At 43.9% G+C, this 21733-nt stretch overlaps 2 protein-coding genes across 3 annotated transcripts; both read left to right on the forward strand.

Moving 5' to 3' along the window:
• The first annotated feature begins 900 nt into the window (after nt 1-900).
• spata7 (spermatogenesis associated 7) lies at nt 901-5479 on the forward strand. Its single transcript, XM_079751761.1, has 12 exons — nt 901-970; nt 1208-1282; nt 1377-1466; nt 1632-1679; nt 1816-1919; nt 2177-2640; nt 2739-2787; nt 3040-3149; nt 3850-3900; nt 4014-4091; nt 4305-4362; nt 4610-5479. The coding sequence occupies exons 1-12, from the start codon at nt 934-936 to the stop codon at nt 5243-5245; spliced, it is 1800 nt and encodes a 599-aa protein (XP_079607887.1). The 5' UTR covers nt 901-933; the 3' UTR covers nt 5246-5479.
• Nucleotides 5480-6071: 592 nt separating this feature from the next.
• On the forward strand, nt 6072-21472 carry ptpn21 (protein tyrosine phosphatase non-receptor type 21). 2 transcript variants are annotated; one of them, XM_079751760.1, is made up of 19 exons: nt 6072-6208; nt 7149-7456; nt 8425-8594; nt 9659-9756; nt 11123-11190; nt 11282-11352; nt 11993-12080; nt 12408-12496; nt 13067-13154; nt 13396-13475; nt 14135-14195; nt 14369-14453; nt 14571-16072; nt 16737-16877; nt 18286-18504; nt 18978-19106; nt 19346-19580; nt 19885-20045; nt 20171-21472. In XM_079751760.1, the coding sequence occupies exons 2-19, from the start codon at nt 7277-7279 to the stop codon at nt 20297-20299; spliced, it is 3594 nt and encodes a 1197-aa protein (XP_079607886.1). In that variant the 5' UTR covers nt 6072-6208; nt 7149-7276; the 3' UTR covers nt 20300-21472. The 2 variants fall into 2 exon arrangements, with proteins under 2 accessions (XP_079607886.1, XP_079607885.1); XM_079751759.1 differs by lacking the exon at nt 6072-6208 and adding an exon at nt 6361-6546.
• The last annotated feature ends 261 nt before the right edge of the window (nt 21473-21733 follow it).

The following is a 21733-nucleotide window of genomic DNA, read 5'->3' on the forward strand; positions in this document are numbered from 1 at the left end:
TTTGTAATATCCATGATCTCTTTTGCAAATAAATATGCATTGCACTTAGATATGCTGGTTATTATAGCCTAGGCTCATATAAAGCACTTTTAAAAAGGAAATGTTATGTTTTTTCATAATAAATACTATATAATTATGTGAAGGGTAAACACATGCACTTTCAACCATCAAAAAATGTGTTGTTTTTTTTTAAGTAATCAGTTGGAAGTTTAAATTGGTTTCTGAAAGCTTATCTGTCTCTCGCTTGTGCCTGCACATAAAAATGGAAAATTAAACACAATGCTATACCCATAATGTTTTAAGGTCAAAAGTTCTTTCAAACAATACAAGGAACATGCCCATATTAACAATATGCTGTTGACAGAATGATGCCACTTTCACAATTTGTACTCACTTCAATCATTTTTTCTCCCCCTCTCTCTATATTCCTATTTTAGTCCACAATAAAAGTAAAAAGGGATAGCAGTCTGAATATATATATATATATATATATATATATATATATATATATATATATATATATATATATATATATATATATATGAATATAAATGAATATAATTATAAATATGATAAAAGATATACTAGAGTTAATTGATTATAATAGCACATTATTATAATTGTTAGTATTTTTGATTTTATAAGCAGCATTTTTTGTCTGGATCGAATGACCAATGTAGGGTTGTAGGTAGGGATGAATAGTGAGAGAGTGTCGTAGCCCAGTAGCACCAGCAGTCCCTGCAGCGTCAGCAGCTTGAGGACGATGGGGAAAGCCTAGCAACCAGCATGGCGACGGGGAAGCTTTCTCAGCTGCTTGTAATCTGGCGTTAGCTTCGTAGCTTTGTTCTGGGAAAATGATTACCTACAGCGCAATGTCGAGCTTTGTACAACACTCAAAATCAAAATATGTACACTTAAAGGTCTCCTAAAACCATGGGATACATTGACGTTATTATGGACTCAAAAAGAGGTACGCGACTGAGGAAATGATAAGCTTTAGCTATAGCATAATACTTAGCTAGCTTTCTCTCATTGCCTTAGATAGTCAACTGTTGCAAAGTACTTAGCAATTGCGTTTCACAATACTGCAGGCAGTTTGACAAGTTCGTTAACTAAACTTCGCTTTATGATTTCGTTCATTTGAAGCGAGGGATCGTATTTTGTTGTTAAAACGCTAGTTTGTTATATGTGTGTTGGTGTTTTATAGGAAGAGCATCGCCTGGATCTGATTGCAGCAGTAACTTAAGTAGCAGTGTGAGAGGGCGCACTCTAAAAACCTCCCGTACGTATGGTTCAAGTTTATTAATCTTTAATGTATGGATGTTTAATGATGATTGTATAACAGTATATGGTTTTTGCATGTTATATGTTTACAGCGTTTTGCCCTGGTTCATCTAGCAAGCTCAGTCAATCCATTGTTAAGGACCACATGGTATCACATTACAAAAAGATATACTCAGCCAAAGGTAGGGTGTAAAAGAGAATGTAAATATCGCATTGTCTCTTAGCTGATTTTCATATATTTACTTGAATGCTGAATTACACTTTAAAAGTGTAGTATTTTATTATTGTTAACTTATGATGCTGTTTCATTCATTCACTACCATAGTTATTTGCTTGTTTTTCATCAGCTTCCATTGATACCACACTACCCAAGAGCCTGATACATAGTGTGAAGTGTAAGTGGAATATGCAACATATCTATACATGTTTTTATTGTCATAGACCTCTTATAATAGAAGACCAATATGCCCTTACAATAATAGGTGACATCAGCTTGTTTACCCATTGTATTTATTTGTTTTTTTTATCCAGATAATGATCAGCTAAAGCGAGAGCAGTTGAGGAGAGGTGGGCGTCCTCAGTCTGCCCACTCCGTCTTACTAGGCAATGGCAGAGACTCGCGGCCTTCTGAAGAGGTAGGAAATCAAATTTGAGCAGAGCTGTTGAAGTATTTTTGTAAGGTCATCATATTGATTCGGAGACCAACATTTTACCTAATGGCTTCAGCCCGCGGAGATGAAACAGGCTGGTTGGCACATGCCATGCTCCAGTGTCTATCTCTGTGACGTTAGTCTTTATCCTTAGCATGAGTCAAAAGCACACTTTGAGCAGCAGAGTCACAAGCACTTAAATGAGTCATAATAATAATTTGAACTACTTGATGTATTTTCAGAGCCGAGGATCACTTCAAGGTGAAAAAAGTCCCTTGTTCTGCTCAGGAAGTTCCATATTCTCCACCCCAAGGCCCAATACCTCGTTCCACGCTAAGCAGGTAGTTTATCCATCGCATGGTTCTCGGAGCCACTCGCACCAGCTTTACACAGCTTCAGAGTGCAGCTTCCGGAGATCCGAGACCAACCTGTACAGGCAGCAGTCGGCGCATTCCTCCTTCGCTTTGGTCGACAACCAGAGCCCCTACTCAACCTTCAAGGACCCGGTCCAGAAAACCTATAGCGGGGATCTGCTCCAAAAACATTCTCACTACTTCACCCACGACAAACCCTTCACGCCCAGGACCCTGAAATCAGATAAGAGTTCAACCCTGTCAAAGTATCGCTATTATACAGCGCCAAAGAGGAACCCTGATCCAGATCCCACCCACTCCAGAACGATGCAACCACAGGCAAATCATAGAAGGTGCTCTCTTTGAAAAACACCTTGTGTTTTAATTATATATATTTTTAGAATGTATTCAAAGTGTTCTAATCCCCTGCTTTGGTTCAATTTCTTGGAAGGAGAGAATTCGAGCGTCACTCAACATCAGACTACGAAGATCAAACTCAGGTGATTTGAATGAATTCATTTTCAGGAAGAAAACCCTTGTATCAGTTACTTTAATCGTTAAAATGGTGTGACATTAAATAGGTATTAGCAGTGACTAGAGGGATTGTTGGAGAGAAATACAAATATATATATATTCTCCTTAATATATATATGTGTGTGTGTGTGTTGTGGGATATATAGATCTGTGTGTGTGTGTATAGGATATAGAGTATAGAGTTTTTCTTATTTTTACCCGATCGTATTATGTTACAGGGATATACTGACCGGGGCTGGTCTGAAGATGAAGCCATCGACCGGCATGTCTTACTGTCTACCAACCAGAGGCTTGGCAGCAGCAGCAGGAGACAGGACTCTTTATCAAGGTAACGTCATAGGAAGTCTTCGCCACGGCGCCTCTGGCTGGGGTCGAAAAAGTATATTTTGCTGAGGGAGGTTCCTAACGGAGTGGGATGACCTTGAATAACCTTGGTGGCAGCCATGATAAGAGCAGTTCCATTTCTCCACCATTTAAAAAAAAAAAAAAAAAAAGATTTGCAGCAACATTTAAAGTCCTGCACCATTTGGCATTTCAAAGAAACAAACTATCAACATTACCGACAATTCTTTTTATACAATCTAAAGTATCTAAGATAAGATATTATTTTTGTAGTCTTCGGAACTTAGTTTCAAGCCGGCTGGCCAGTGTCCATAAAGTCTTCAGTAGCATAATTGCTTAGTTTAGGGTTAGTGCATTCGGATTCTCTTAGCAACGTGGTGGTCTTTTCCTAACAACAACAACAACAACAACAACAACAACAACAACAACAACTAGGATTTATATAGCGTTTTTCATAGTAACCATGGTCGCTTGACAAAAAGGGTAGGGGGAAGTCGGGGTTGGGGGTCAGGGGTCAATGTCCTTTTTAATTCCCCTTCTTATCTTACCTTGGCCTCATGTAGTTTTCCATAAAGGTCAAGGAAAATTGGTGAGGAAAAGGACATAGGTAGTCATTGTGTTGACCATTCGCCCCAAGCCTCAGAATGCTTGGGTCTTTTTTTTAAGTGTGTTTTTATTCTCATCAGGGCTTCACCAGAAGGCATGAAATCTCCAAGTATGATGAGCACATCTGCAGAGTAAGTTTGTTTTCTGTGTCTGCAGGGGATATAATCACAATTGTGGGATGCAACATTTAAAATGCAAGTTCATTGTGCAATAATTAATCCTTAATCAATTTGTTTCCAAACAGAGAGGACGAATTAGTGTACCTAGAATTTATAGTCAATGTAACAGATGACATATTGTCCCGGGGACTCTTCTCTGACCGGTAGGCTATTTTAATATCTCTTATATTAACTTTGAAGGTATAATGTGTAACATTTACTATACCTATGTTTTATATTTCATTGAGTTGTGTATTTATATTATCCCATTGATTCCAATTCCCACAACTTAAGTGGGGTCTTTCTGACGTATGACTTCTCACATGTAAACTGAAACAGTATTTGGTTGGTTTAAGTTGACGTTTTTCTACCTACAGGGTTTTGGATCGGGTGTTTGAGCGCCACATTGACAAAAACAGGGGTCGACTTAAGGAGGTGAGCTGATAAACTACTGAAGATGTACCTGGTGATTCCTTAGCACCTACAACGCACACAGATAAATATTGCAATTATTTTGTTAATGTTGGTAGTGATGATTGATAAAGATTGAATAATATCGCAACGATTATAAAAAAAATGCTACTTCATTACTTTAGTTATTGTAGTATTTCTTTCTTTTTTCCGTCGAAAATACAATTTTTATTTCTAGACAATCTCTAATGTAACTAAATCTTATTTTTAGGGTAAAATGCGCCACCTTCTGGAAGTTTTGCGCAGGGACTTTGAAGATACAGGAGGTAACCCTAGCCCCTTTGGTGCAGCAGAAGAGAAAGAAGAAAAATACCCTCTTTATAAGCACCACTCCAGTCTCGGACCTGTGTCAGGACAGTCTCACACCAAAGAAGAGGAGAGTACCCTCTTCCCGTATGCATCACGCAGAACAAACTGTGATTCACCAACCGTTTCTTCATCGATTCCATTTCATCGCTGCTCTCCTGAGCAGGCCGATTCAGCAATAGACACTAAACAGAACTCGGAGGAATTCAAACTTGATGAAGAAACTGTGCCTGATTGGTTGAATGACGATGGCAATACATATAAAGGAATCAAGGAGAAAACCCTCCATCCTCAACTGGAAACCAGTGTGACTGACACAGCAGATCTCCCTCAGGAACAACGTGAACCAACCGCTTCGACCAGTGGAGAAGAACTCCATCTGGACCCATTGGAAGATGGACATGATGGACTGTCGAAAGATCTAGAGGATCTTGGGAAAAGTTTATTTGAGTCTTTACATGTTACTCAAAGTAGTGATCAAGGGTCCCTGAACCAGGAACACAGAGATAGATGCTCCTCTCCCAGTGATGATGAATTTTGACTTGCACTACATTCAGGAATTGTTGCTTGATTAACATTTATATAATACATTATATTGCTATAGAAATAGGTCACAGAGATTACTCATATTTTCAGCATTTTGGTGTTATGTAAGTTTTTTTAAGGAAAGTCTGGATTCTGTATTTAGTTCTCATTAAAACACATTGAATGTTTTTCATAGGAAGAGATCAACTTAAGCATTTTTTTTTAAGATGCATTGTTAGAATTTCATAAACAAATCACTTCGGAAGTCTGGCAGAATGTTGAAATGTTATGTAACTAAACAAGTGAATTGCATTAGACAATTTCAAAGAACTTCTCACAGCAATGCACTCAGAATTTAGCAGGTGACCGGTGTGATACTGTACGAATCATGACATTGTGTTGACAAATCTACTGCTGTTGTAATACCAGGGATTTAATGAAATTGGTAGGCGTATTTGATTTCAGTATTAACTGTTAACACTAACCTGATCGCCACCAATGAAGTGTCTTAACAATATATTTGAAACATTTGTGGTCATTCTACTTTTCGATTCTAGATTATTGGAACATTTAAAATGTGCCTACTCTGTCTTAAATGACGCATGTATACAAAAATGTGCAAAGCAATTAAGCACTCAAACCATTGTATACGTTTTGTTGGACTATGAAAATACTTGAAAGAGGATTCTGTTTGATTACAGAGGTACATGTTTACTCAGTTCCTATGATGCTCACAATCAATGTCAAATCTTGACATAAACGGCCTTGAACTGAACGTAAACAGACCGGACAGTGGCAGGCAGTTCTGTCCCAGCTGTCTCGATTTCTCGCAGTTTCAGTGCCTAACATTCCAGCTGTCTGATGTCATGGATTTAAACCCTTCGCGTATTCCGCCGCCACAAACGCACTATAACCCGCTTCAATTGGTATCAGCCTTTGAAAAAAGGAAGTTTTCGACTGAGGGACGTTGTTAATAATCGTAAGTAATTCGATAATAAGCCCATTTTTAAAGGTTCGTCAAACGCTGAGCGACAGTTGCTAAGCGAGGAACAATGTCGTGGCGGATGTGGAGGGGATCCACTTGTTGCTCTCTCTGCCCCAGGAAGTCGAACTAGGCCGGGACTTGACTGAACTATCTGGGAGCTACTATGGAGCCTGGAGTGCAGCGCTAGTTTACCGCTCAACTTCTAGTGTGTGAAATTTAGTTAATTTAGATGGCTTTTCTCTCAACGCGGAGCTCACATCATATCCGCGTTCTCGACTAGTTTCTTGCTGGCCTAAAAGCCGAATCAAAATCGGAACCTAACCCACAAAACGGTACTGTTCACGTTATTTGCGATATAAGCAGCGACGTCAGCTTTACTTGGGGTTCGGTCTACTTGCTGGAGCACTAGCTAATGGGCTAACGCTACTTTGGATGTCTAACGGTTTAAAATGCATTGAATGACATATGTTTCGCAATCTAAATAAAACTTGCCATTGCTTTGTTTTCCCAAACTTTATGATATTGCCCAAACATTCTAGTAATTTGCCATGCTAAAGAGCCCTTCTGTTATAATGTTGAGGATGATGATTTTGGGAAGCAGACATTGAAAGCAGCAGGGATTTCAAATGTGGTTGTTGTCGCCCACATATGTGTCCTCTAGTCTGGCTGTGGATACGAGTATTTACTGGAACTGGAGTCACTTCTAGCACTTCCAAATGCATGGCCATTTAGCTACTTGTATGTATTAAAGTTAGTTGTCGTTCGTAATAACATTCCACCACATAGTTTATTTACTGACTGTTATGCTATATGGTGGCGCGGTCGAGTTTGACATGACCATAGACCGTGACCCTGTTGACCAAATAGATATTACGTTTTGGTAATGGTGTCTACTGTTTCACTTGAAATAATTGTCATTAATTTTTGTTTCCAGGTCTGCCTGTGGATTATGATTCCGATGTCTGATTGCCCTCATAATAGTGCAGTATCTGGAGAGACAGACGGCGGCAAGTTTAATCTAACGGGAGTGAAAAAGTCTCTTCTATTGTGGGATTGTGAAACATGCCCTTGCCATTTGGCTTAAAACTCAAAAGGACCCGAAGGTATAATGTTTCCAGCAAGAGTTGTCTCGTCACTCGGATTCAGCTGCTCAATAGAGAGTTTGTTGAGTTTACACTTTCCGTGGAGAGCACTGGACAGGAATGTTTGGAGGCCGTTGCACAGAGACTGGAGTTAAGAGAGGTACGCATATTTATTTAAACTCCACATTGGACAAGTCTGTAATTTTAGATATATTTTGAATTGTAGTAGAGAAGTTTGAGGAGAGAAATTGGTCATTAATCAATCATTGTTAACTCATTCATTTGATCCGATATTGTATTTCATGTTCAGGAAACAAAACAAAATGTGTAATTGGCCTATACCTTCACCATATAAATCCGCCATGGCTTAAGTTGATACCGGTCACAATTTACTCCTTGAATACGGATGCAGAAGTTACTTCGTTAACAGAGTTATGACGCATATTTGTATAGGGCACTAGTGTTGTGTCATAGGGATTTTTGACCCACTGGATTTTGCAATCAGAATGTTGCATTCCGGGTCAATGTGTATATTCACTACTATAGAGCATATACCATATGATACCATACCATCCCATCAGGTCACCACAGAGGTACAATGGTGGAATTTAATGAGATCACTTTTAACTGCTGTATTTTTGTACCAGCATTCAGTAGCATGCACCCCATTGCTTGTTTAATCACTCTGTTTGCTCAGCTTCGCAAGTGCATACCATGCTCTGTGGAGTCATGTGGTGCTTACTCTTGTTTGTCATTTATTAGAGAAGGGTTGTATCAGGTTCTTCTTGGTATGACGGTCACGAGGGAGAACAATAAGGTGTTGCTTTGTGATTAGCACACGTTACACATCCCGTGTCAAACAACAATCTTAAAGGTTCACTCTCAGCAGTGTCTATTTTGAGACACTTTCTGCCAGATAACTGCAAGACTGGGCGAAGAATGACATTCTAGAAATTTGGCTGATTTGTCTAATTGATTTAATTGGGCTGATAGCTCCATAGGTGTTGACACTTCTGAATTGATGTTAACTAGACCTTTCCACCGAGAAGTGTTTTGTCATTCAAATATGTTACTATGTTAAATCGTATTTAAATAACTTATGTGATTACCTTGACCTTTCCTTCCCAGATAACATTCTTCAGCCTTTGGTACTACAACAAGCAGAACCAGCAAAGATGGATTGACCTGGAGAAACCGTTGAAGAAGCAGCTGGACAAGTATGGCCTGGAGCCCACTGTTTACTTTGGAGTGGTGTTTTACGTGCCCAGTGTGGGGCAGCTCCAGCAGGAGATCACAAGGTGAGGTCCCACAGACACCACCTTGGAATGTGTCAAGTATGCAGAAATTACTGCTTCTTTCAATTCTATTGGGGATATTTGTGCCACCCTATTTTCTACTTCAGCAAGCTCATGTGGCCTAGGGGATGGAAAACATGTATTTTTACATGTATTTAAATTATGGATTCTTCCAACGCCGCAACCCCTATCATATTTGAATTTAATACCTCCGGGACTGTTGGCAGGGAACACAACCACTTCGTGGCATGTTGAACATGCGTTGGTAAATTATCCTTATTTCTAGCAATGGTGGCCTTCTTATAAACAGCTTGACTTCTTTTTCTGTGCAGTAGTTTAGGAGTACATCTGACTCCCTGGCAAGGACTTGGCCCCAACCCATTTTTCTGGCACTCAGAACCAGGATCCCATTACTTTATTTGGTCCAGCCTAATAGTGTCTTTAAACCCAGTCCCTCTATCTTACTATTCACGTTTTTATATGGTTGGTGAGCAGGTTATAAGACACTGCATAGTAAATCTATTAGTATACAAAAGAGAGAGGGGAAGAAAACTATACACTGACAGTCATGTGAGCAGTAACTGTTCTATTAGTCACATTGCTTATTTAGGTTGTATTATACAATGATTTGAAATATTATGTTTCCATGGGATTTCTCAGAAACCGTTTTGTTATTTTGGTTGTAGAACGTTTGGCTTATTGTGTAATAACCTCCATTACCACCAACAAGTAATCTATACAAGAAATACTGTGCATATAAAGACAGCATAGAGCTTGGGAGGGGAGCGCCACATGTTTTTAGTACCAGTTTGTGATCATTTTTGCATATCTGTTGACCCAATCATCTAAAGCTAGTGTATTTACAACTGAATGACCTATCATTCAAAAGCCATATTGTGACATTGGCACAATAAAATCTGAGTGACTCATACCTCAAATGTATATGAATTAATTGTTCATGCATGTCAGACTTCATAATGGCTTCATGCCACTTACTGGCAAATTGAATACAAGTGGCAAATTGGTTGATGTTTTCTAATCTCTGTGAATCTCTTCTATCCTTGTAGATATCAGTATTACCTACAGCTAAAGAAAGATGTTCTGGAGGGAAGAATCCCATGCTCAATTGAACAAGCTATTCGTTTGGCTGGATTGGCCGTTCAAGGTAATGTAAACCCTTGATAGCGCATATTATATGGCTTTCATGTGTAAGGCTGTGGTCAACATCCCACAGTTGTCTAGCTGTTAAAAAGTATGGCAAACTTTGGAAGACAAACGCCACCATTGTTACTGAAATTAAAGTAGCATTCTAATCGTGCCACACCCAATTTAACACGGTATGCAAATCGAAGCCATTCCTTTATTTGTTCAAACTTGACTATGTGACTTGCAAACAGAATAACACCCCAGCTAACACATGAATGTGTTAGCTGGGGTGTTAAAGTCAAAGTTTTGCCGTAGTACTGATAATATTTTCTAGCTGTGGTAAATTCAGAGCTGCTGGAGGATTGTTAAAATAAAAATGATGGACTATACTACTTCTTTGGCAGAGTTGACTGTTATTGGTCAACAAACATTTTCTTTTATCTTAATTGAAAATAATGGTACAAGGAAAAAACGTCAACATTTCTCACTATTCCTCAATTCCACAAGTTTGTTTTGTCATAACCATCCTATTGAAGATGAGGATGAATTTTTTGTGTAAACATCAACTCAGCCACCACTCAGGAATGTATATTGCCTTTTCATTTAATAAAGAGCCACTTAACAAGCAAGCTTCAAGCCTAAACCAACCCATAAAATCCATTTGTGTGAGTGTGAAATCACTTTGCCTGAGGTCTCAGCCTCAGACATTTCCTGAGCCTGTGTCTGGCCATAAGAATCTCAGACACTTCTTGCAAAATGATACAGCGCTATGTAAGTCACTGGGTGTTACCTCAGCCTGGCTCCTGAGGTCATTGACTGAAACAGTCATGTCCAAGCGGCTGACTCATTGCTTAAACCACTACCTGGTCCCTACCAGGGTTAACAATGAATCAAAAACCTTGTTCAACAGTCATGCTTGTGTATAAATTCCGTAATGAAGTTTAAGGTGTGTGTGTGTGTGTGTGGCTAAATATACTCAGTAGCATAGTGCAATCCAAAGGTTAGTTGTAGCCTTAGGTTCTTTAAAGATTCTTGGTATATTCTGCATAGCTGGGAGCATCGCCAGCAGGCAGGAAGGGCTGGCCAGGAATCTGCTTTGGATCACTATGGTTTCAGACATTGAAGCAATGCCTTTCCATATCAAATGGGTCCCCTTCACTCCTAAAATTAGCCCGGTCTTGTAATCGTACACCACAGGTTCCTTAATAGATGCCATTCAAAAAAAAGTTGCTTGGAAAAGTCAGCGTCGGGTCAAATGCATGATTTATATGATTCTGAATGTAGGTAAACAATATAATTGTATTTAAATGCAAGAGAACACACAGATATAAAACAATTTACCTGTGTAATTGTTAAAGTTCTTCTTTTTTTTTTTTTATCAAAAGCTGACTTTGGAGACTTCAACAGATATGATTCGCAGGAGTTCCTCCAGAAGTTTGTGCTGTTCCCAATTGTAAGTTTTTTTGTTTTTTTTTCCTTCCTTATTACTCTGTAGATATTGGCTGCATATGCATTTCTTTCATAAATGTGTATTTTCTCTCCAGGGCTGGATCCAGGATGAGCGTGTACTGGAAGAGGCAACCCAGAAGGTGGCTCTTCTCTACCAGAGCTACCGGTAAGAACATTTTCCATTTTCTTTCCAGTTCTCCATCTGCCATTTATTTTGCATTGCTTTACATTCCCTCACCCGACAAACACGTTCACATCTCTCGGATGCAGGCGCAAAGGACTCTTAGCTCTGTCTCGCCTATCTAGGCCAGTTGGCTCTTTCTGTGGTTCTTTTCGTCAGCATTTGGTGTGTGTTAGTCGGCCCGTCGGCAAACTTTGATTTCTTGTGATTTATACATGGGCCCAAAAGAAAGCCCACAGCTGGAGCTCGCTTAGCATCCCTGAACCTTGAGTCTACGTTCCTTTGCCTTTTCTCAGTCATCTCATCTGGTCCAGAGCAGATGTTCTCCATCTGTCTCCTCCATCACCTTCCAGTTCCATCTGCTGGGATTCATATTCCCATCTTCCATTTGCTTTCCCTCATGCTTTAGATTATCTCCTGTAAAACTCACAAAACACATTCTTCACCCAAACTACAGAGGGTATTCGGAATACACTGGTAATAACTGTTCTGTATCTCAGAAGGTGGATCCTGCTAGACTAGTAAAATACTCTTCTGACGCTTTATCCTGTCAAAAGAGGAGACCCCTCACCCAACATGTTCTGTGGTTCTCATTGATTGCTGTGTTTTGTTCCTCCCATCTCAGGGGACTGCCTGCTCCAGAGGCAGAGATGCTATACATGCAGGAAGTGGAGAAAATGGAGGGCTATGGCCAGGAGAGCTATCAGGCCAAGGTAACCTCAACATAAAGCTTAAAGAAGCCATTGGGACAGTTTAATAAGTACAGCATAATACACCCTTATTTAACATTGTTTTTTTTAATTTGTAGAAACAGTGGGGAAAATACTGTATTAATTTTAGCTAATACCGCCCAACCCTCATGTAAAGTATACCATAGATTCATTCTTGACAATGAAAATCTGCCAGTAAGGCAAGTGTTGGGTCTATGAGCCTAATGAACATGCAATATAAAGGGGGTGGTTAGGAGGTGGGTTTGATCTGCGTGGGTTCAGTATGTCTCGATGCTTGTGTTATTTATATCCTCTCCTTAATCCCAACAGGATGGAACAGGAACAGATATCGTCCTCGGAGCTTGTCTGGACGGCATCTTTGTCAAGCACAAAAATGGCAGGCCACCAATAGTATTTAGGTACGTCTTAAAAAATACACCGGGGAATGTTTTGCGTGTCTTTACGACGATGCCACAGAACGATGCAATCGGATCCGTTGATAAATGTGCCACTTTAAGCAAAAGCTCATTGTAGGTGTTTTCCCTAATGCTGTTACTGTAGAAGAAGGGTCAAGTCGTCGGCCAACATGCATAGAGTTAGGTGACGCAGTCCAGACTTATTCTTGGGCGATGTTATGGCTTGCGATGTTACCCGTTTCCTTTAGACCTTTCCTTTCCTTCCTGAATTTTTCCCAAGAGGGACAGACATAAAAAGCCATTGAAAGCATTGCTTTTGAATCTAGTGCATGTTTTTAATTTAGTGTTGGCCTGTTTGTATTGTGTCTGCACAGTGCAGTACATAATATATAGTTTGGCCCTTGAACATAGAATATTTATTTTCCAGCAATGCTTTTATTAAATGTTTTATTGTCTGCGTTCCCACACCAAGTAAACTCCCTTTGAGGTTTCTCTGTCATTAAAGTATGTGACCACGATGACATCATTTTATTTTCCCTTCTTTATCACTCGCTTCTCTAATTGGTTGTGTAGGTGGAATGAAATTAACAACATGAGTCACAACAAGTCCTTCTTCGCACTGGAGCTAGCAAACAAAGAGGAAAGCGTTCAGTTTCAGACCGTAAGTGCCACTCACTGACCCCCTCCCTTATGTTACGGAGTGTCTGCATTCTAGAAATAGACTGTCTGGTTAGGATATATGTTACCAGTGTGTCCCCTACAAAGCATGTGTGGGTGTGTGGTTTGACGTGCAGGGTCAAAATGCCATATTCCATCTTCAGAAAGATATTTTACTGGAACTAAAATGCCTTATCGCCATCTGCACAAAAATGTTAACAACCAAAATCTCTCCCATTTCCTAGGAAGACATGGAAACCTCCAAATACGTCTGCCGGATGTGTCTGGCCAGACACAAGTTCTATAAGATTAACAAGAGTAGCCTGTAAGTCTGTCTGTTGTGAACACGTCTAGCCTAGTTCCTGCCTCTGTCTCCTGTGCCTTAGCCAGTGCGCACGTGTACTTGGTGTGCATGTCGTCTTTGGTGTGGCCTCACTCCTCTCCCCCTCTGCTCCTCTCTCTTTAGAGGGGAGTGTGAATCCCCGCCTTCCCAGGCCTCCCAGAAGTCCATACTCACTCTTTCCTTCCCTCGCTTTCCAATGCTCTCTCGTCCCTCTCTGCCTTCTAATAAGGGGTGAGCAACACTGGTTCAGCCACCGCCTACCAACTGGTATGCCTGCCAACCAGGTGCCAACGCCCACCTCTGGCTCTCCAGTCAGTTCCGTTCACCCCCCCCCCCCCCCCCCCCCCCCCCCCTTTTACCCCTCACATCCAAAGGGACAATTAGCTTGTGGGCCTTTTGTGTTAACAGAATTATCTTTTTGAAAGATGCTCTTTGGCTTCATCTCCTTGGATCTTGTTGAGATTATTTGATCAAGCCAACAACCGCAGGGCAGTCTACGTGGAACCAAACCTCCTCCGACTTTTCTACGGAGAGTTTGAGTTCACTAAGAAATCTGTTGCCAAAAATATGCAACCCGGAACCTTCCGCTTAATGTCCAATCGTTTATTATTCCTTGTACTATTAATGTTTTTCTTTCTCAGTCAATCCCAACCGACCGTTGTTAACCCGGTCAGACGAAGATCGTCGACCAGGATGTCTCTGGTAAGTACTAGCCCCTCTCACACACATCAGTTTGCCCTGACTTAACAGTCGTACGCCAAACCAACCAAGCTTAGCCTACAATATTGCTCAATAGTACACACAATTCAATATTTTCTTAATGCCATTAATGCTGTCCCTAAATCGCTCTATTATGTCCCGATGTTGCTGTTCAGCCAAAGCCACCATTCATGATGCCCCCGCCTCAAATGCACTACCACTCAAACGGTCACTTCACGGAGCCTTACACAACGTCCCAAGGTAGGAACCCTGTCTGGACATCTGAAAAATCCCACTATCCTCCCTACGTATCGAGACGTTGAGTTACCTCCCACTAACTACCGGTGCTCTGCTGTCCGGCCTCCTCACGCCCTCCAGACAACCTGTACATGAACAACCAGAACGGCTACTACTACCACTCGCAGACCAGCCTGGACCGCTCCCCGCTGGAGTACGGCAGCGGGGGGCGCCTGCGCAACGGCAGCGTGTACAGCGCCCACAGCACCAGCTCCCTCACCAACCCGCAGCACTACATGCAGCCCTCGCCCATGTCCTCCAACCCCTCCATCACGGGCAGCGACGTCACGCGGCCGGACTACGTGCCGTCGCACCGGCACAGCGCGCTCATCCCGCCCTCGTACCGCGCCACGCCCGACTACGAGACGGTGATGCGGCAGAAGACCCGGGGCCCCGGGGCCGTGGTGCTGGCCCCGGAGCACCGCCAAAGCCACTCCATGCGGAACCTCAACATCGGCAACTCGTACGCCTACAGCCGGCCCGACCCGCTGGTGTACAGCCAGCCGGAGATCCGGGTGGAGCACGGCGGCGGCCACCTCCAGCACTACCCCTTCCACCTCAACTCCAGCTTCCACGGCCCCTCGCCGTACCCGTACCCCGCCGACCGGAGGCCCGTGGTGGGCGCCGTCAGCGTGCCGGAGCTCACCAACGTCCAGCTGCAGCAGGCCCAGGAGTACCCGGCGCCCAACATCATGAGGACGCAGGTGTACCGCCCGCCGCCGCCCTATCCCTACGCCCACCCGCGGCCCGCCAACAGCACGCCGGACCTCTCCCGCCACCTGTACGTCAGCAGCAGCAACCCGGACCTGATCGTGACGCGCCGCGTCCACCACTCGGTGCAGACCTTCCAGGAGGACAGCCTGCCCGTGGCGCACTCCCTCCAGGAGGTGTCGGAGCCGCTGCTCCTGATGGGGCCCACGCAGCGGTACCCGCACGGCGCCCCCAAGCGCAACTCCATCGAGACCGCCGGCCTGGGCTACAGCCTGGAGGGCCTCCGGGTCAAAGAGAGAGCCGCGTCCTCCTCGGCCGCCGACGTAGCCACGCCGCCTGCCGCCGCCCGCGGCCAGCCCCCGCAGGGCTCCCAGCTCAACGTGTTCCTGGAACGCACCAAGACGGACGACGGGGCGGGCCCGAAGGGGGACGCGCACTACGGACACAAGAAGTCCCTCTCGGACGCCACCATGCTGGTGCACAGCAGCGGCGAGGAGGAGGAGTTTGAGGAGGATGGCGGGCGCCGCACGCCGCTTTCCCAGGATGCACTGGCGGCCGCATTGCCAGAGCAACGTCTGCGTCGCAGCCTGACATCCCTCTCCTCCCTGGCGGCTCACGAGCAGACCCCCCAGGAGCCGCCGCCCGCCTACCCCTCGTTGGACCCCGCCATCGCCAGCGCCCTGGGCTACCAGCCCCACCCTCTGGTCCAGGACCTGGAGCCGCGCTACCTGCTCTCGGAGCTTCGGCAGCCCAGGATCATGCCCTCGGTGTCGGAGGGAGACCTGAGCAGTCAGCCCAAGAAGGACTTCAAGAAGAGACCCGTGTCCGACGTTCCCGCTGCGAAGAAGACCATTGAAGGGCTGCCACCTCCGGTACGTCGTTTCTCCTCCTAGGCTCCTGACTGGGTAGCCTTGAATCCTTCTATATAGCGATTATTTTCTACACGTCTTTTACTTGTCACTTATTACTTCACTGCTCCGCGCTTAAAAGCTCGGCCGTGAACTCGAACTTTTTTTAATTTGTGTACTCTTAGGTTTAAGGCCTTGAAGTGCTTTTTTTTTTACCAGTCTAAATGTTAGACTGGTAAAGATTTCCTGTTCACAAGTTGCGTGAGAACGCCATCTAGGAGTAATCTTTCAAGAGTAGACCGCATTTTATTACTAATTGAATAGGAATGTGATGCGCAGGTATGTTCATTACTGAATACTTCAAAACAAACTATTTTCAACAATGCTAGTCTTATTATTTGCATGCTTGATATACCAAAGGGAAATAATTTTGCCCATTTAAAAAAAAAAAAAAAAAAACAAGGCAACAACAAGGTTAGACCAAACAATGTTGTCATTTTACACGTGACACACCTGCATCCGCAAAGAATGCAGTTGGAACACCTCTGGGAAGTGCGAACCCGACAGGCGGCATTCCCCAAACGCCTGAGAGCCACTTCCTGTACTCTGTACTGTCCTCCCGAGACACCTGAGCCTTTAAACTGCCCACCTCGTCACTCTCTTCTGTCTCGCCATGTTGGCACGGCAGGGCTCGAAGCGTGGGACCCGGGCGGAGGTGAAGAAGATGGGGCCCCTGAAGGTGGCGGCCCTCAACGGGCTTTCACTGTCCCGGCTGCCCATGCACGACGAGGGCAAAGACGAGCCCGAGAACGCCTCCAACGACGAGAGGGTGAGGGCAGCGTCTCCTTCACCACTCTGTAATAGAGCCGATCTGTACTCTGTACTGGCTGACTGTGTGTGTGTGTGTCAAGTTATTCTACTGCTTGTGTAAAATATTTACTATTCAGATGAATTGGACTTTTATCCACAGTAGGGCTGGGCGATTAATCGAATTTTGATCGCGATTTCGATTTTGGCGTCAAACGATCACAAAATTAACCTAATCGATTTATTCGATTTTTAATTTTTTTTTTATGTTTTATAAAAAGGGCAGAACAGCTGGATACATATCTGTATATCATTTTAGATTGGAACATTTTCTTTTTGACCATTTTGTGTATTTTTTTAAGGCGAAATTTAAAAAGTTCTGTTACAAAAAAGAAATCGGAGAGACATGCTGAATAAATGCATGTTTTCAAACTCAAAAATAATCGTGATTTCAATATTGACCAAAATAATCGTGATTAGGATTTTTCCCATAATCGAGCAGCCCTAATCCAAAGTTATTTGCAGGTGCTTATCATCTTTCTCTGGGGTCTACAGGTGGCCTGTGAGTGTTTAGGATGTAACAGCCTAGCTACTGCACTGTCTTGTCCAAATCTAGTTCCCCCATCTGAGCTGAATTTATATTTAAAGTGCCAGTGATCCCACTGTTTGAGATGGAATTTGAACACGGTGCGATAGCAAAAAGTGTTTGGGGAACGAGGGGGGCGCGTTATCCCCATGGCTACGGCCCAGGCCAATGTTATGATACCTTTTGAGTACAGTCGTGTAACACTGCACCATGCGATTTCTGTATATGAAATCCCTCACATACCGTAGCACCATAGGTGTCCGGGAAGCCTTACCCTCACTCAAACGTGGACATTAAATTCATCGCTGCTCAGACGGAGCCTTACCAACCACACACACCGTGGCGTCTTACAATAACTGTCAGAAAAGCGAAACCTTCTTGTGTACACCGCAGTCCACCGCTGCCCAGACAGAGCTCCACAAGTCCACACACACCACGCCACCAGTGCCCCATGGTTTATGACGTCATACTACGTTGGGAAAAAGTAGCCTGGCTTCACGAAAAGAACGGCATCTCCGTACGCAGCAGAGTGGAACGTTCACATGTTGTTTTGGGATGAATGGCAAAAACATAAAATGTTACCCCCTTTTCCTCTTAATCTGAGACTTCAGTATGTGATTAAATGGCACAGTGACTACGTTGATGATCATTTAAGACGCATTACCACGTTCAAAACCAAAAAAAGTGGTTTTGGGTTCACTGGCTCTTTCAATCTACAATGTTATCTAGATTAAGCCTAAATAACACACAAGTGCGTTGTGGAGGACGTTGCATGCCGCATATCACCCGCTGTATCTACTTCTCTCTGGGTTTATTCATTATAGAGTGTGTGCTTGTGTGCCAGTGTAAGGTCCTGGAGCAGCGCATGGAGCAGGGCATGGTGTTCACCGAGTACGAGCAGATCCCCAAGCGGCGGCCGTCGGGCGACTGCGCCATCGCCCAGCAGCCCGAGAACGGCGAGAGGAACCGCTTCCAGGACGTGCTGCCCTACGACGACACGCGCGTGGAGCTGGTGCCCACCAAGGAGAACAACACGGGCTACATCAACGCCTCACACATCAGAGTGAGAGCCAGGAGCCCTGAGCTCACATTCAGATCACTGTCGCCCATCGACAGTGGGACTCAGCACTCCGGGGGGCGGCAGTAGCTAGAGCGGGGTTGGCTGGTCACCGCAAGGTCGCTAGCTAGATCCCCGGCTCCTCCTAGCGGAGTGTCGAGGTGTCCCTGGGCAAGGCACCTCACCCTAACTGCTCCCGACGAGCTGGCTTGTCGCCTTTCGTGGTTGACCCCCGCTGTCGGTGTGTGAATGCGTGCATGCATGGGCGAATGCCTGGCAGTATTGTAAAGCGCTTTGGATAAAAAGCGCTATATAAATGCAGTCCATTTACTCACCACATCCAATAACTTGCAGCACACTGGAAGTGTAACTCTGCTTTCAGTGCAAAACAAGAAACGTCTGGTCAGCTCCCATTGTTTTGGCCCAAGTTGGTGGTGACAGCAGCCGAACCTGACGCAGTGTGTGTCCTCACCCTGTAGGTCACTGTGAGCGGCCATGAGTGGAGCTACATCGCATCGCAGGGCCCCCTGTCCAACACCTGCCAGGACTTCTGGCAGATGGTGTGGGAGCAGGGCGTGTCCATCATCGCTATGGTTACCGCTGAAGAGGTACGTGGTTAAAACGCTGAGATGTCTCCCAAAGGCTAATTTCAAAACATCATTATTTCCTCTTACTGGTAACTGGTTGTTGAAAATTGGGCGCAAGCCTTGTTGAACATGTCCTGGTTGTAAATTAGGATTCTCCTAAATCTCCCCTTTTGACCGTGTAGTGGTTGGAGAATGGCTGAACCGTTGTTGTGTGGGAGTGTGACTCACTGTTGACTCAGTCTCGCCCTCCGGTTCTACAGGAGGGAGGTCGGGAGAAGAGCTTCCGCTACTGGCCGCGGCTGGGCTCGCGCCACAACACGGTGACGTACGGCCGCTTCAAGATCACCACCCGCTTCCGGACAGACTCGGGATGCTACGCCACCACCGGCCTCAAGATCAAACACCTGCTCTCGGGCCACGAGCGGACCATCTGGCACCTGCAGTACACCGACTGGCCCGACCACGGCTGTCCAGAGGACTTCAAGGGCTTCCTCAGTGAGTCGTCCAGAGACACCTGCCCTGAATTCAGAGACGTGTCATTTGTCCAGGGAAAAATTGGGCTATAATGACGGTCTTCATTAGAAAATGGCATTCATTTTAAAACATACAAACAATCCATATCCAAACCTTATTTGACTATGAAACTTTGTGTGTGTGTGTGTGTGTGTGTGTGTGTGTGTGTGTGTGTGTGTGTGTGTGTGTGTGTGTGTGTGTGTGTGTGTGTGTGTGTGTGTGTGTGTGTGTGTGTGTGTGTGTGTGTGTGTCATTGTTAACATGCGTGTCTGACCGTGTCCTGCAGCCTTCCTGGAAGAGGTCCAGTCCGTGAGGAGACACACCAACAGCATCAGTGACCCCAAGAACGCCAACCAGCCAGTGCTGGTGCACTGCAGCGCCGGGGTGGGCCGCACTGGGGTGGTCCTCCTCTCAGAGATCATGATCGCCTGTCTGGAGCACAACGAGGTAACCATGACGGGACAGTTATTGCCACTGGGGCTAGTAAACAAAATAAAACGACAACCAATCAACCATCGATCAATAAAATGCAAAAAAAAACGAAAGGATCGAACCTGTTCTCTTCTGTCCAGATGTTCGACGTTCCCACGGTGCTGAGCATGCTCCGTCAGCAGAGGATGATGATGGTGCAGACCATCTCCCAGTACGTCTTCATCTACAAGGTGCTCATCCAGTTCCTGCGCAACTCCAGGCTCATCTAAACCCCACGTCGTCTTTATGAACGAGTGGGCGACCGGGATCGTCTCCGCGGCCTGCACTGAATCGGAACCCCCCCTCTCCTCTTTGAGTATTAACGGAGATCAAAGACTTGAATTAGGATGAGGAAGCGACAGCCAACCCAAAGGACTCGTAGCCACCGTGCTATGCCTCGCCCCATACAGTATTATATTAATCCACTGTGTTATTTACACTACTTTGAATAATACATGAAGCCCAGCACTTTTTTTGGTAAAAGCTGTATATATATATAGAAGAACTTTGGTCACGCTGCAGTAAAAAAACATTTAAGATTTTCTTTTTGTATTCAAAACCAGTGGATCTTTTAATATGATCCAGCTTTTTGTTTGGTTTTCCGAGATGAATGTGTTACTGAATGAAAGTCATTATTATTTTTTTATCTGATTATGAAGGCGTTAAACATACCTGGTATAGAGGATATTTTTATAGATATTCTTAAGGTCTATACTGAGTATAGGGCCCAGAAATTACATATGGACCTGCCACACAGAAGGCTTACTTATCCCACAACCATAAAGCTGAATATAATAATTATAATAAATATCTTGTTAGTCAGGGAGCTATGGCGCTGTTTATCATAATCCCTGTGTGTTGCTATGGACACAATGCTGTACAGCGCAGACATTATTGATGTTTCGGTGGATTGACAACTCAGTTCTCAGGTGTTAACCAAAGAATCCTTGTTTATCCCCAGTCGCATTCATTCACCTGTAACGAGGCTTTCCATGGCTGTCTTAGTAACCTTTCACTGGTAATATTTATTTCTTTGTTTTGTTTCCTTTTGAAAGCAAACATAACGGTGGTTTAGAAGTCTATTTGACAGGTGGATCACAAAGGACTGTTTTGTATTTACTCGATCCACACACTCAAAGCAAATACTTTTGTAAGCAGGCTCGATGCCCTAGCAATTTAGTTCAAAACCCACATTTTTTTTAAATGAGTGAATGTCATCCTAAAAAATAAGAAATGTTATGTTCTATTCAACAATCTGACCTTAAAAGTGCGAAGCAGGTTTATTTGTCATCGGTAGAACTAGAAGACAAACAAATATTTATAACGACTTCACTAATGTGAGTTGATCATGCTGGCAAATCGGGCTCCCCTAGCCCTCTGTCCAATAAATGCTGTACAACATCTCTTCAATGTTTGATTTCCCACATGTGCATTACTTAAGATGTCAGTGATATGCATTGTAGTATCCATACTACACAACTATGTGCAGGTGTTCACATACCTGCAGAAAGTAATTTATTTAACTATTGGGTACTCAACCCAGCTCTATTAGAAGTTTTCATGAAGCCTTTGTCACATGAAGTGTTTGCTACAGGGAAATTGTTTAATTGGGCAGCATTCAACAAAGATTTGAAAGCATTGCTTTACTGACTATTGTATTAAAT

Source organism: Pollachius pollachius, assembly GCF_949987615.1.
Source record: "Pollachius pollachius genome assembly, chromosome: 15".
NCBI lineage: Eukaryota > Metazoa > Chordata > Actinopteri > Gadiformes > Gadidae > Pollachius > Pollachius pollachius.

Excerpts from the sequence above, each read along its gene's own strand:
- ptpn21 (XM_079751760.1), top strand. The coding sequence starts at position 7,277 with ATGCCCTTGCCATTTGGCTTAAAACTCAAAAGGACCCGAAGGTATAAT. Across the intron at positions 14,454-14,570 it reads GCCTTACACAACGTCCCAAG|ACAACCTGTACATGAACAAC; the intron begins GTAGGAACCCTG and ends CACGCCCTCCAG. Across the intron at positions 16,073-16,736 it reads TTGAAGGGCTGCCACCTCCG|GGCTCGAAGCGTGGGACCCG; the intron begins GTACGTCGTTTC and ends TTGGCACGGCAG.
- spata7 (XM_079751761.1), top strand. The coding sequence starts at position 934 with ATGGGATACATTGACGTTATTATGGACTCAAAAAGAG. Across the intron at positions 971-1,207 it reads TATTATGGACTCAAAAAGAG|GAAGAGCATCGCCTGGATCT; the intron begins GTACGCGACTGA and ends GGTGTTTTATAG. Across the intron at positions 4,363-4,609 it reads ACAGGGGTCGACTTAAGGAG|GGTAAAATGCGCCACCTTCT; the intron begins GTGAGCTGATAA and ends TCTTATTTTTAG.